The sequence below is a fragment of the Sebastes fasciatus genome, chromosome 8 (assembly GCF_043250625.1).
Source record: "Sebastes fasciatus isolate fSebFas1 chromosome 8, fSebFas1.pri, whole genome shotgun sequence".
NCBI lineage: Eukaryota > Metazoa > Chordata > Actinopteri > Perciformes > Sebastidae > Sebastes > Sebastes fasciatus.
Window position 1 is genome coordinate 26595869 of NC_133802.1, and position 14116 is coordinate 26609984.

Sequence of the window (14116 nt, forward strand, 5' to 3'; positions counted from 1 at the left end):
TTACATTTCCTGTCTGATCTGCAAAGCCAGGAATTAAAATGTAAAACAATACACCTTTTAATCTTTGTTGACTTGTTTTAATAAACACAATGTTGCATTTAACATATTTTGTATTCAGTTTGACTCTCCTAAATCCCCTCTGCTTAAACAAGAGGTCCCTAATCTTTTATTTTGGCAAGGACCTCTTACAAGATAGAGACCCCCTCATGTATGTCCCCTGGAATAATTTAACATAGCCTATTTTTTACACTTCTACAGTATATGAAAGAACAACACAAGAGAAATGTATTAGAAAGATATTAGACATGTATTAAACATATCTGTGGATTCTAAGAGTTATAGATTAGTTAGATTAGAACGTAATCTCTGAACTATTATACCAACACAGTTGTCAGAAAAAATGTAGGCATTGTACGTTTCCGCAAACCACGTGATACGTTGAATGTCAATATGTCTGAACCATAAACATGTTTGATAAATACATTTTATATCAGCCTCATATCACGCTTGCAACTTATGCGTGCAAGTACATGGTTAAGGCTAGAAAAAACATCATGGTTTGTGTTAAAATAATAATGTACCAATTAAGTAACTACCATAAATAAACAATAACCGCCCTTAGCAGACTTTCTTACGCAACGTAATGTTACGGGTAACTCCGTTAAGGAAAACCATGTTATGGAAAACAATGTTACACATGTAATGTCAATGTTTACTTTTGGTTTCACACGGGAAACTATCAGCGGTCTCCTGGGTGAAAGTCCTGTGTTTGTTTGATCCATCCACCGCCCTTGGAGGACTTTCGTGCTTGGTATACTCGTTATTATACCATGTAACTTTCATACCACATGACTTTCAATAACAGTCTCTCGATATACCATGTCACTTGATCAGCGCGTCACTCGCTGTACTGCTTCACTTGCTCTGACCAAATGCAAAAACGTCCACATTCAACGTATCAGTAGTTTGCAGAAACGTACAATGCCAAAAAAAAATCCTGACGACTGAGCTGTTTATACTGTATATTTAAAAATCTAAATATTTTTTGTTGAAATATGAAGCCTTTTGTAAAGAAAAAAGAAAAGTTAGCATGATAATTTAAATGAATGAATCTAAAAACTTTTTTCATATTTATAAATAATCAAAGGGCCGGTGTGAGGTTGTTAAAGGCCCGGATTTGGCCCACGGTCCTGCAATTGAATAGACCCGCTGTGTGCTTAGCTAAAAAGCAAGCATAGTTAGTTTAAAGGGTAGCTTTTAAAAATAAGGTTAATAGACTGAAATATGCAAATTTACACACTTAACCACGAGCATACTCGCACTGGGAGAAATGCTGGTTTATTTGCGCTGAAAATTCACATGTGGTGAATCCCATGATGTTTGTTTTTTCAGGCGTGTTGCTTCCAGTCACCTTTGAGGCTTTAGTTTGTGGTTTTGCATGAAAGCACCCCGTTATGTGTCTTTTTCAGCCCCTTACTTAGTGAAAAGTACCCAACAGGACTCTACAAACAACAGCCGTAAAGACAACAAACACATTTATATTTACTGTAGGACTTTAAAAAGTCAGGCTTTTTTGTGTATGATACTGAGCCTTTTCATTTGGATGACTTCCCAGATTCTTGAATAGTGATTTTAATGCTGGGGGAGGAACAGTTGTTTCTTTATTTTTACTCTTAGTTGTCTCCAAGAAGCACTTCCTTCATTTATTTTTTTCTTCAGCAACAGAGACTTCGTTTAGTGGCACCACATACTGACGAAACACAAAAAGTCCAATCGCCTATGGCGGGATTGTATAGAGGCGATGACTGCGGTGGCTGTAACGTTATTAAAGGAACATAAAAGTAAAACAGAAATGATGTCTGCTATAGCTGATGGACAACTTGGTGCTATGAGGAGCTCTCGGCTACTTTCGTTTGGTCAAATTATCTCTCAAGGGAAAAAAGGTTGGAGACCCTGGTTCTATGGCAACAATATGACCCAGAGTATCTGTGCCATTAAATACATGGGGTTGTTCACATTGCTTTTAAATTATACTTTCTTATCGCGGTTCCATTGAAAGAGTAGTCATCAGTAGTTTTACTCTGCCCTAATGGTCTAAATGCTGTTTTAGAAGCTTTGAATACTGAATACTTACAATTCTAGTAAATAATAGTTGTTCAATGTAATTATTGAATTGTGATTTTAATGCAGGGGGAGGAACGGTTGTTTCTTTATTTTTACTCTTCTTACAACCAAGTAGCACTTCCTTCCTTTAATTACTTTTTTTTATGGCGGTGTGGTGTGGTAATAATTGGCGGTGTGGTGCGTTAATCGTTTTGTGAGCACACCCATGTCATATAATTGCCAAATACAGTGAACGTGCTGTTGTATTAATGCCATATAAGCCAGTGGTTGATAGGCTGTTGAGTGTTCGTTTGGTTTGTGTTTGTTTTCTGGTTCAGGCATGTGATGCTCTTCCAAATTTGGACTACAGTGTGATCTGTTAAATTGCATTTTTAGATTAAATCTGATGTTCAGAGCAGCTTACACTGAGTTTCCAGATACGGGTTTAGTTTTTGCTGAAGCACACATAAGCTACAAATTCCTAATGTGTCTCTCTTAAACTATAAGGCCACTCTGCTTTAGTTACCTCTTTTTGTGCTTGTTATGAGTTTTAATAAACTGGGTTACTTCACTCTAATTTCCCTCATCTCAGATGAGCAGGTTAGGGAATGCACTCCATCTAAACGCTGCTTTGATTGTGACTCCCGCCTGCCACCCTGGCATGTAACCATCTATTGTCATTGTTCCAGTTCCCGAGTCTAGCTGACTTGAGTGAATTGTGGGAACTGGCAGCCACTGTGGTGGTCCGTCGACAAAATGGTAGCTGTCCCTTTGCCTGATTATTTTTGTTCCCAGGAACTAAAATCTGTCCTCTTCCATCTCAGGTGAGACTCAAAGCAGCGCCGGCACTGGTCCTCCTCCTCCTGGCCTTACTGCGTCTGTCTGGGCTGCTCGACAGCTCTGCCCACCTGGCTGCGTACAGCTTCGGCGCCCTGTCCGGCTGGGTCTACCTGCGCTTCTACCAGAGGCACAGCCGGGGTCGCGGCGACATGTCGGACCACTTTGCCTTTGCCAGTTTCTTCCCCGAGGCGCTGCAGCCGGCCGTGGGGCTGCTGGCGGGGCTGGTGCACGCCGCCCTGGTGAAGGTGAAGGTGTGCAGGAAGATGGTGAAGAGATACGACGTGGGGGCGCCGTCCTCCATCACCATCAGCCTGCCAGGGACGGACCCTGGAGATGCAGAGAGGAGGAGGTGAGTCAGAGCGAAAAAAGAGTTAAACATTTACTCTGCATGCTCATAAAGTGACGCAAAGGTTGGTCTGATATATTGGTGCGCCCTGTTATTAAATATATGATACTGGCCAATTAACTCTTACATTTAATTATTAATTTTCCATTAAATACATGGGTTTTGGTCGCCAAAGCTTCATGGCGGGTCGCAACGCCTTCTTGATTTTAAGGGGTGTAAGACAACGTTTTTTAAAAATATACATTTGGCCTACATCTCAGCATTTAGTTCAATTCTGAGAAGAAAACTAAATTGAATTGTTATTTTTAAAGTTTGGATTATTATTTAAGATATAAACAGGTTAAGGGTGATAATAGTGAAGACCTGAACCCAAGTTATATTAACAGAGCCTTTCCTCTCTGCTAAACAGCCTCGTCCTGCATTAGAAAAGTACGCAGAGAACACACAATACACTGAATTGTATTAAAAGTTCCTAAAAATTACAGGAAAACTCATCTCTGATGCAACATTCACAGGAAATAATCTGCTCAAAAATCATCCAAAATTGCTCGTTTTCCACAAACTTCCTGCAGTTCTTGCGTTCACTATTTGGGTTAATTGTACAGTTTATCAGTTCTGTTATTGTTATGCATGGAATATAATATGAAACCTTCATAAAATCTGTCACTTAGTCAGGTGTCGTCAGTTTACTCAATAATAGAAAACGGGTCTCATAAGGAAACAGGTTGGGAACCAGTGGATAAGATGACGGAACGCTCACGTCTCTCTTCCAGTGGGGATTCACAGAAACACTGTCAAGCTGTCGGAGGTTTGTTTATCCTCCTGTTCCTTTGTCTAGCTGACTCACTTCCAAGCTGTCATACAGATTCAGTTACAGCTAGATCTCACACACACACACACACACACTCACACACAGACCTGTGCTCCTGTAATTGTTAAGGGGTCATTTTATACTCTTTCTTTGATATCTCTGCAGGAAAAAAAAGTTTAGGGAGCTCCGGTAGCCGAATGGATAACTCGAATAGCACATGACCACAACGTCCTTGGTTTGAGTCCAGGCTGGGGGAATCTTTGTTTCATGTCACACCACTCGCTCTGTTTCCTGTCTATCTACATTGACTGTCAAATAGAAAAACAAAAACTAAAAATCTTTAAAGTAAGTATAAGTACAACATGAGACCTATTAAAGAATATAAAAAATTGGCCTCTACTGTTCCAACTTTCATCCAGGGTAGGTTTGCTGAACACAGCTGCACATGTTCAGTATCAGCATTGTGACATCAAACAAGTATTATTACATTTTTATCTACAAACTGGTTGAACTTGATTTTGTTTCAGTCTACATCCCAACTCGTCTGCGGGGTAGTGTTTCCTTCCTCCAGTATGACACACATTAAATATGCCTGCCACGTGGATGAAGCTCTGAATAAAACTGCTAAATCTGTTAAATGCTTGATTTTGATTAGCTGCTGATTGAGAGGTCGGCCGTCTGCTGAATGGGAAATTAATCTCATGGTGATGATTTAAGCAGTAATTGGTACTTCTCCCGGATAAGTGGGGAGATTTAATCAACAAATGATGAATTTCATTCCTAAAATGGAATAATTCATTTTATAAATTGCCTATTCTTCTTCTGATTGCCAGTATTAGGAGGACAGTATCAGCAAAAAATTTTAATTCCCTGATTTTTTTTTACCACCAACTAACTAGTTGGATATCTTCATTGTGAGTTCACACATTTACCAGTTCGTTCTAATTGTGTATGGAATCAAAAAATATCTTGCAGTTGGAAACAGCACATTACAAAAAGGTCAGTAGATCAGACTATAACAGTCCATGGAAACATTTTCAGTATGCTTCAGCTCTGATGCCAGAGGTATCTGATGCTGAGTCATCAGTATTTTTTAATGCGACAGCAGTGGCCGGAGGCATTATGTTTTCAGGTTGCCTTTATGTCCGACTGGACCATTCTCGTGAACGCAATATCTCAGGAACACCTTGAGGAAATTTCCTCAAATTTGGCACAAACGTCTCTTGGACTTGGACGTGTTTTCAGTTCATGAAAGTTAATTTTTGGTCTCCTAAAAATGTCTTATTCAGCATTCAGTTGTACTTCGCTCCACCCTCTCGTGTCACTTCTGGTTGCAAAAAAAACAAGATGGCAACAGCCAAAATGCCAAACTCGAGGCATCAAAATGGCAGTCCACAAACCAATGGGTGACGTCACGGTGACTACGTCCACTTCTAATATACCGTCTATGGACAAAAGCCATGTTCATTGTTTAGAAGAAGAAAGGCACTTTATTAATCCCCGAGGCGAAATTCAATTTTTTCACTCTGTTATTTACACAGTACACACAGGCCTGAAATACACACACATGCACAAACAGGACCTACATGCATTAATGGAGAGATGTCAGAGCGAGGGCGCTGCCCCTGACAAGCGCCCCTAGCAGTTGGGGGTTTGGTGCCTTGCTCAAGGGCATCTTGGCAGTGCCCAAGAGGCAAACTGGCATCTCTCTCCAGCTACCAGTTCACACTCAGTACTTGGTCCATGCGGGGACTTGAACCGGTGACCCTCCGGTTTCCAAGCCAAGTCCCTATGGACTGAGCTACTGCCGCCCAAGTTTATGTTCATAATGATAATTTTGGGGGAGTGGCTTTGGAGGGAGGCCTGAAGGGAAGGGCTGTCAGTGTTGCCGACTTGGCAACTTTCTCTCTAGATTTAGGGACTTATGGAGCTAGTGCTGCTAGCTACTTTCACTGGAAAACATCTGGCAACACTGGGCTCGGATTTTCGGTTGGATCATTTTTAAAATCTAGTGTACTCTTGCTAGTTTCTCAATATTACCAACCCTAGCTTTAATGAAGAACGTCTCTTTTTCTCTCTTCCTTCCAGACAACTGGCCCTCAAGGCTCTGAACGAGCGTCTAAAGCGTGTAGAGGACCAGTCCGCCTGGCCCAGCATGGACGACGAGGAAGACGACGAGGACGACGAGGTCAGAACCGACACACAGCCGCTCCTCCCGGGTGGGCGTGACCCCTCCTCCTCCTCCACGCCGAGACCAGCGGGGGGACCTGTCGGCGCCTCTCTCTCCTCCACCTCATCATCCTCGATGTCACAGAGCAGCGGAGGGCCGTCTACCGGCGGAACGCAACACCCGGAGTCCAGTATTATCAGCTTCGAGGACGCACCTTCTAGATCGTAACAAATAGGACACACGTGTCAAGATACGCACGCTCTGTTCGGTGTCACTGGCAGCTGTACTAGTGTATTCAGCGTCCCTGACTAGTATACGAATATGTTCAGTGACAGTGAGTAGGTATACGCTCGATATCACACACGCCGACACACACAACATCTTTGACCAGTTCATACACACGACCGTGCGCTCACAAACACACTGTCAATGTCATGATGCATCCCAGAGGGGTGGTAACTGTACAGTGCTTTCAGTTCAGACATGTTGGTTGTAAATGCTCAGTGTAGTTGAGCGAACTGGACACTTAATTCTTCTCTTCCTTCCTGCATTCGACCGAAAGTCAACCAGATACTCTGTCTTGTCCGGACTTAATCCCAACTTGCAGCGCTCGGTCCACTGCTTCATGTGTCTCTTTCTCTTGCTTTCTAAATAAATAACAAAATGGGTGTACTATATTCTTTTTATAAGTCTTTTTCGGAGCAGCCGTAGTTGTTCTCTGATCGAGAATCACGCTGACTTCTTGATGAAAGGCGGCGCAACGGTTTGTTAAGCGCTGAAAAGTGGCTTCAAAGTGACATTAGCTTTTGGTTCACCGGTTCTTGATCTGTAACCAGGTGTGTAATGGAGGAAGTTTAAAAAAACACGCACTCAGCAGAGGTGCTGGACCAGAGGAAAGAAGCTGCTGCAGGTCTGTCCTGCTGATAAACTATGATACAAAACTTCAAGATTTGAAGAGGTGCCAGGTGAAAAGAGAGTTTTCCCGACCAGTTTCATTTGCCACCTCGTGTCTCTCTGGAACAAAAGGCAGAAAAATGGACCTTGCACCCTTTCTTTTTTTTTTTTTTAAACCCCCATTTGTCATTCAATGGAGAACAATTCTGTCTTTTCCTTCTAGGTCTGTTCCTGACTAAACAAAATCAAAAACACCTTTTGTTTCTGTGCACTAATGAGACACGTTAATGGCGTTACACTCGGACAGATCTGTGGTTCTTGTTTTACGAGTTATGAGTTGATTATATTTTTTAGCTACCCGTGGAGCATCATCTTGTACCGTTTTACACTTTCACCTTCTAGGATCTGAAATGATACAAGAATCAGCAACAGCTATTCAGTAATCTGGCTGCATGTGGTACAGAGAAGTGTCTGTCATGGTGTTTTTAGTCAGTTGGCCCCATTACAAATGCAGAAGTGCAGGAGAAGGGTAGAGAATGGGCGTGATGGTTATGCACCGACTGCAGGTATTTTTAGAGTTTCAGTTTGTATCTGTGCTGTGTCAAACTCTGCTCTGATTTGTTGTTGTAGTCTCAGACTCATGAGGATAAATGACTCCAGAAACAGAGGATGTCTGCATCCTGGCTGAGGTTTCCCAGTCACATCCTTTGTAACATCTTTCCAAACTCACAATGCCACGCAGGGCCAGTGCTGAATAATCTTCTAGGGAGGGTGATGAGCAGCTAAATTGTTTCATATAAAATACTTCATCAATTCTATGCAGACCAAAAGGTCAGTGATTCATTCATTTTGTAGACAGTCATCACTGTAGGTGTCGCGGTCTATTATGGTAACAATCAAATGATTGAATTCCCAATTTACCACTTGTCTTTGTTGATTTCAGTCAGTTGCAGCCAATAAATTATTTCAGACGTTGCGATCACAGTGATGACAAATTGTTGTGACCTTGTGCGATCACAAGGTTGAAAATGTTTTCTAATTAAAGCTACAGTGTGTAGGATTTGGTGGCATTTAGTGGTGAGGTAGCAGACTACAACCCACCGAAACTTCTCCTGTGTGCCGAGCGTGTAGGAGAACTACATTGGCCGAAAAGAAAACGCAAATGTCCCTCCCTAGAGCCAGTGTTTGGTTTGTCCGTTCTGGGCTATTGTAGAAACATGGCAGCCGACTCGATGAAGAGGATCCGCTCCCTATGTAGGTATAAATGGCTCATTCTAAGGTGGTGAAAACACAATTCTTATTTTCAGGTGATTGGAGCATATTTATTAATATTATATTCCATTTCTGCCATTAGATCCACCTAAATGCTACACACTGTTCCTTTTAAAGGAGAATTTCCAAATAGTTCTGAAAGTGAACCATGCAATTCTGCTGCACATATGTAACAAGGAGCATAAAGTACAAACGTAATGTTCTCTTCATCCCTCAACCCTCAGAGGTCTCTTCAATCTGTGGAAGTCTTCCTGGGGCCAGTAGATTAAGTTGCAGGTTGTTTGTCGTCTGTCAGTTGTTGTAGGTCTTGCTTTTATTTCACAAACCATCTTGGAAAAATGCTGATTGATGATAACGTCTGTTGGATTTTACTCAGCAGGTTCCTTCAGAAGCATGAATTTGAAATCTGGAAACTACACAAAATGTTTGAATCAAGTACAGAAATGTGTTGTTACACGTTTAATTCAAATATGAAGTAGCTCTGCTTTACATAATTAAAGTTGAAGTGTGTAGGATTTGGCGGCATCTAGCGGTGAGGATGCAGATTGCAACCAAGCATGTAGGAGAACTATGGTGGCCGACGCGAATGGCCCTATCTGAAGCCAGTGTTTGGTTTGTCTGTTCTGGGCTACTGTAGAAACATGGCGGCCGGCTCCATGAAGAGGACCCGCTCCGTATGTAGATATATACGGCTCATTCTAAGGTAACAAAAACACAGCAATTACTATTTTCAGTTGAATATACGCCAAAGAAATAGCCAATAGATCACCCTAAATGTTACACACTGTTTCTTTAATAATCTAATATTTGTTTTGTGAAGAATAATCTTGCAGTGGCCTTACTGATCGTTTTATTTGTCACTGACTGAGTTGGCATACTACAACAAATCAAATGTAACAAAGGACACAGCGGGTTATTTATGCCATCACTCGCCCTCTATCATTAACCAGGAGGAGAAAGTACTGGCCTGTGGTTTTACAATGTAATTTGGGGATTGGCTATGTTCCAAATGTGAGCACCCAGCAAAGTATGCTTCAACCTTATTTAATACCCCAGAAATGCTATGTAAAGGTTTTATTCATGTGTGTGGGAAATTAGAATTTGTCGAATGGAATGAAAAGATGAAATTACAGTTATGTGAGTTTGATTCTTGATCAGCTTGCGGTTTTCTCTAGAAACCTTCAGCCCCCACAGGCTCCGTCGCCTGGATTTGAACTTGGCTGACACCCCTGATAGCGCAGTTTTGAGGAAGAACATCACAAGATTTGCTTTTTGACAAACAGTGCCGTATGACTTGGGTGTGTAAAGCTGTGGAATAAGCGATATGATGTCACCAGTTTAGGAACATGTGCTCCTGGGAAACATTAGCAGTCTGATATTCAAACTTGCAATGACTTTTGTTTTGTCCCTGTAGATTTCCAACCTATGCTTATGTTTTTAATCTGACAGTGTGTTCCAGATTAATGTTATGAAGTACGGCAGATTCAATATGTAGAGTTTGAGTTTGGACTTTTAAGTCCAGGCAATGAGAAACAGTCACCTGATGGAAAGGTGTTATGTATGGGAAGTGATAAGCCATATTAGAGTGATGAACTTCTGTGTTTTCTGTCCTGTGTTTCCTCTTGTTCCCTCTGCTCATTTCAATGTGCTCTTATTTTGGAAGATGGTGTTTACATTGGATGTGTGGGGTCATTCTTTAATTAAAATGTGAATGAACTGTGGTATTTGCATAACTGAATGGACAGGGATGAGAGACGATGTCTTTTTTCAGACTACAGCTGAGTCAAATCCAGCTTCAGAGTGCAGAAGGTTGAGCTGCAGTCAAATATCTGAAATCTCAAACCGCATCCTACCATCAAAAGTATTCCCAGTAGCAATGGAGGTAAAGTTTCAAAAACCAAAGACTGTATATATAGATGGACGACGCGTCTCTACTTCTTCCCACCGCACAGAAGTGAAGCCAAAGTATCCCGAATACGGGAGCTCCCATCTTGAGTTTATGTTATTTGGAGTCCGAGTCAGCACAATAGTGATCGAGGGGCTGGAGCCGCGATATCAAGGTCCCGCCCACCCACCTGCCCTGGCCAATCACGAGCCGAGCACGGCCACAGCTTGTTAGCGTGAGCCACCTAGCTGCTATGTTAGCACCACGGTCGCTGTTTGGCTAGAAAGACACAACAACTAACCATAATATCTCTATAACTACATTTATGATCAAATGGACACATGTTCCATTACACAGACTCGTGACGGTTATAGAAAGTTAAAGGTGATGCAGATGTTGCATTCTCCCTCCCCCGTTCCCTTGAATTCACTTCACAACAAGTCATTGCCAGGCACTTACCATCAATCTCAGCCATTTACCTGTTTTTTTTACACTAACTGACAACCCAGAGATACCAACGTCTTTTTATTCAATAGTAGCCTAGCCTAGTCTTGTTAGAAGTGGGAACCAAACGTCAGATATCTTCCACAGAGATAAACAAAACATTAATTGTGGACCCGCCAACATTTTTTAAATTATTAATTCACGATCATAATTTTTTTCAGGAAAAGTCATTCTTTCATTCGGCACCTTTCTGAAAGTTCTGTTGTATTATTTAAAAAAAAAAAAACATTTGTCTACATGAAAAGATCTTTAAAGTTACCATTCTCGAGCCTCCGGCTGCGCGACTACGTCCTTCAGAGCAGCTGTCAATCATGATGTCTCAACCCCTTTTTATAGCATCACATAACTAACTAAAACCAAAATGAACACTTGAACATACATCAGCATGATAAGAACTACCTAAAATTACAGAAACCTTCTTTGGGGAAAAATTATTTGACGTGTACTTTGACTTTTTAGTTTGGCCCTTGTCCCATCCGCTAACATGGAGGAGGCGGGCTTTATGACCTATACTGCAGCCAGCCACCAGGGGGCAACTGAGATGTTTTGGCTTCACTTTTGGGGAGCTGTCATGCTGTCCATCTTTATATACAGTCTATAGTCAAAACAAACCAGTACATACAGTAATAACTACAGGTGGTACAGTTTTATGGTGTCATTCTCATACCATTTTAATTGCAAATTACTCTGGAAATAGCATGATATCTTTTTTAGCTTAGCTACTGCTGACTCAGCTAGCATCAGCAATGCAGCAAAACACATTCTGACACGGATGCCTTGGAGATAATCATGAAGTTGTATAATCTGGTGAAGTTGTGTAACGTGATCAGTGAGAACGTGTGGGAATGTTGTAGTTGGCAGTCTGAGGTTTCAGATTGAGCCCAGCCAAACCTCCGCTCATTATCTGTGTGGATAATGACAATTTACAGTTGGTACAAACTGGACAAACTAGGAAAGCTACAGGCGAGGGTAATGAGTGGTATTACTGTCAGTGGCCAAACCCTTTTAGTCAATGAACAAGCACTACATACACAGTTCATAAGTGTTTTATCCTGCACAACAGTATCACCAGTATCAAACTATTTTTAATTCTCAGCAGGTGCTTTCTCAGTTTTACCCAAACAATTAGATTTTCTTTCAAAAGTGGCCGATGGATGTCCAGTTTCTCTTACCAATCTTTATGTAAACTGGCATTAATTGGGTTTTAAAGGGGATATATGCTCATTTTCAGGTTCATACTTGTATTTTGGATTTCTACGAGAACATGTTTACATGATTTAATGTTCAAAAAACACATTATTTTTCTCATACTGTCTGACTGAATATACCTGTATTCACCCTCTGAAACGTTCCATTTTAGCCACCACATTCTCACTCACAACTTGTCAAATACCGCTGCTTATTACACAGCTTTGTTGAATACTCGATTCTGATTGGTCAATCATGGCGTTCTACGGTCTGTTATTTCCGTCTGTAAACGGTATGATGTACAGCTACTCCACCCTTCCACTTCGCGTCAGGGTTTATTTCCCAACAATGACCCACTCGATGTACATTATCCCTTACGATTAACTTCTTTTGTTCCCTCAAGGCTGGGTTTTACAGCTCTAGATCGGCGGTTACGTAATTGGCCACCGCAGCGTGACATCCGGTTGCATTTCTCCAAAAGTTGATTCTCTTTCTACTTTTCCGCTGCAGGCCGCTGTGTTTTTTTCAGCACTCCCTGTGGCCGCCGCAGCTGCAGCCTAAACGCACCTACCTACCCCCATTCAAAATGGAGTTACATTATAGTTAGTTGAAAACCCGGTGCGTCACAGTCGCTAAAAGGTGCCTCCGTGTGTCGATATCTGATGGCACGGGGCACTTAACAAGCGGTGGTATTTGACGACTTCGGAGTGAGAACAGGTTGTTTTAGTGCCTGTCTCTTTAAGCCTCCCTCCCAAAAAAGCCCAGTCTGCACTGTTTGGCTTGAGAGAAAAATATGGTGCACCTTTGCAAAGGTAGTTCTCAAGCTGTGGGCGATATAACAACTGACTGGGTTGTCTTTATTTCACAGTTTGTGGGTTGGTAGGCACTCCAGATTCCCAAATGTATGTGCACAAGCACTGAAAAAGTGAGTTTTTTTTATGATATGTCCCCTTTAATGTAACCAAATATTTTCAATTTAAAATGTTAAAGTTAATTTGCCAGTCTTCATTTGCAGGTACAAATTGATTACTAACAATTATTGAAGTGCTTCGTCAAGAATTTAGTAACGTGACTACATCAGCATGACACAAAATCTGGTATGATTTGATTATGAGTTGTACGGTATATTCACATATTCTAGTAGCTTGACTTGTCTTTTAGCCAGACAGGCAACAAATTACCTTCAAATCTAATTGTTTGGTAAAATAGTGACTTTGGGGTAACACCTGTCTCTAGGCCCTAAAATGAATGACAGATTACAAATGAGACTGTTTTCTTTTGTGTGCTGTTGGCAAAGGTGGTCATTCACTGCAATGTTTTCCTTATTTAATAGATTTCACTGATTTAATTTTCCTTATCTGTCCCTACGTTTGCACCAACAGATCTTGTCCATACTAATGACTCTCTCTCTCTCTCTCTCTCTCTCTCTCTCTCTCTCTCTCTCTCCCTCTCTCTCTGCACTGTGGCGGTTGCACAGAATTTTCTGTTTTAGTTTTCAGATATATTTCTTTATCTCTATATTAAATAAAAGACGATTGTATGAAATTAAAACGAGTGTTTCAGTCTTTGTTGCGTTACTGTTGTGATATTTGCCGTCCTGAATGTGTCACAGTTTATTTCTGGTTGCAGTGTATGTGAATGACATCAGCTGACAGGAAGTACACATGGACCCAAGCTGTTTCCTAGCAACGCAATTCCGTTGCCATTCCGTTGAAATTCACTAAAATGGAGTGTTTCAGACGGAGGGTAATTACAGGTATATTCAGACAGACGGTATGAGGAAAATAATGTGTTGTTTGAACATTAACGCATGTAAACATGTTCTAGTAGAAACCCAAAATACAAACATGAACCTGATGATGAGCATGATATGGGACCTTTAAGTAATTAACTTAGAAAGTGTCCTTTTACAACTGGGTGACATGTTTCTATTATTTTTATTCTCTTTATTTATGTGACATGATTTGTCCTCCATTTCTCTGAATCTGTGTAGTTACCTAAACTGTCCGCCAGGTGGGGCAATAGCCTAAGTACAGTTCACTCCTGGCTAACAGGCAATTAAAATGACAGAAAGTTCCAGCTTCATTGTTCAGCAAAGCTGTA

At 41.3% G+C, this 14116-nt stretch overlaps 1 protein-coding gene across 1 annotated transcript in view; it reads left to right on the plus strand.

The window, feature by feature from the left end:
- Positions 1-10153, plus strand: part of tmem115 (transmembrane protein 115) — a 12540-nt gene extending 2387 nt beyond the window's left edge. The window contains exons 2-3 of the mRNA XM_074644685.1: positions 2928-3292; positions 6189-10153. Coding sequence (XP_074500786.1) covers positions 2928-3292; positions 6189-6498 — 675 coding nt within the window. The 3' untranslated portion in view covers positions 6499-10153. The remainder of the gene's footprint in view (positions 1-2927; positions 3293-6188) is intronic.
- The last annotated feature ends 3963 nt before the right edge of the window (positions 10154-14116 follow it).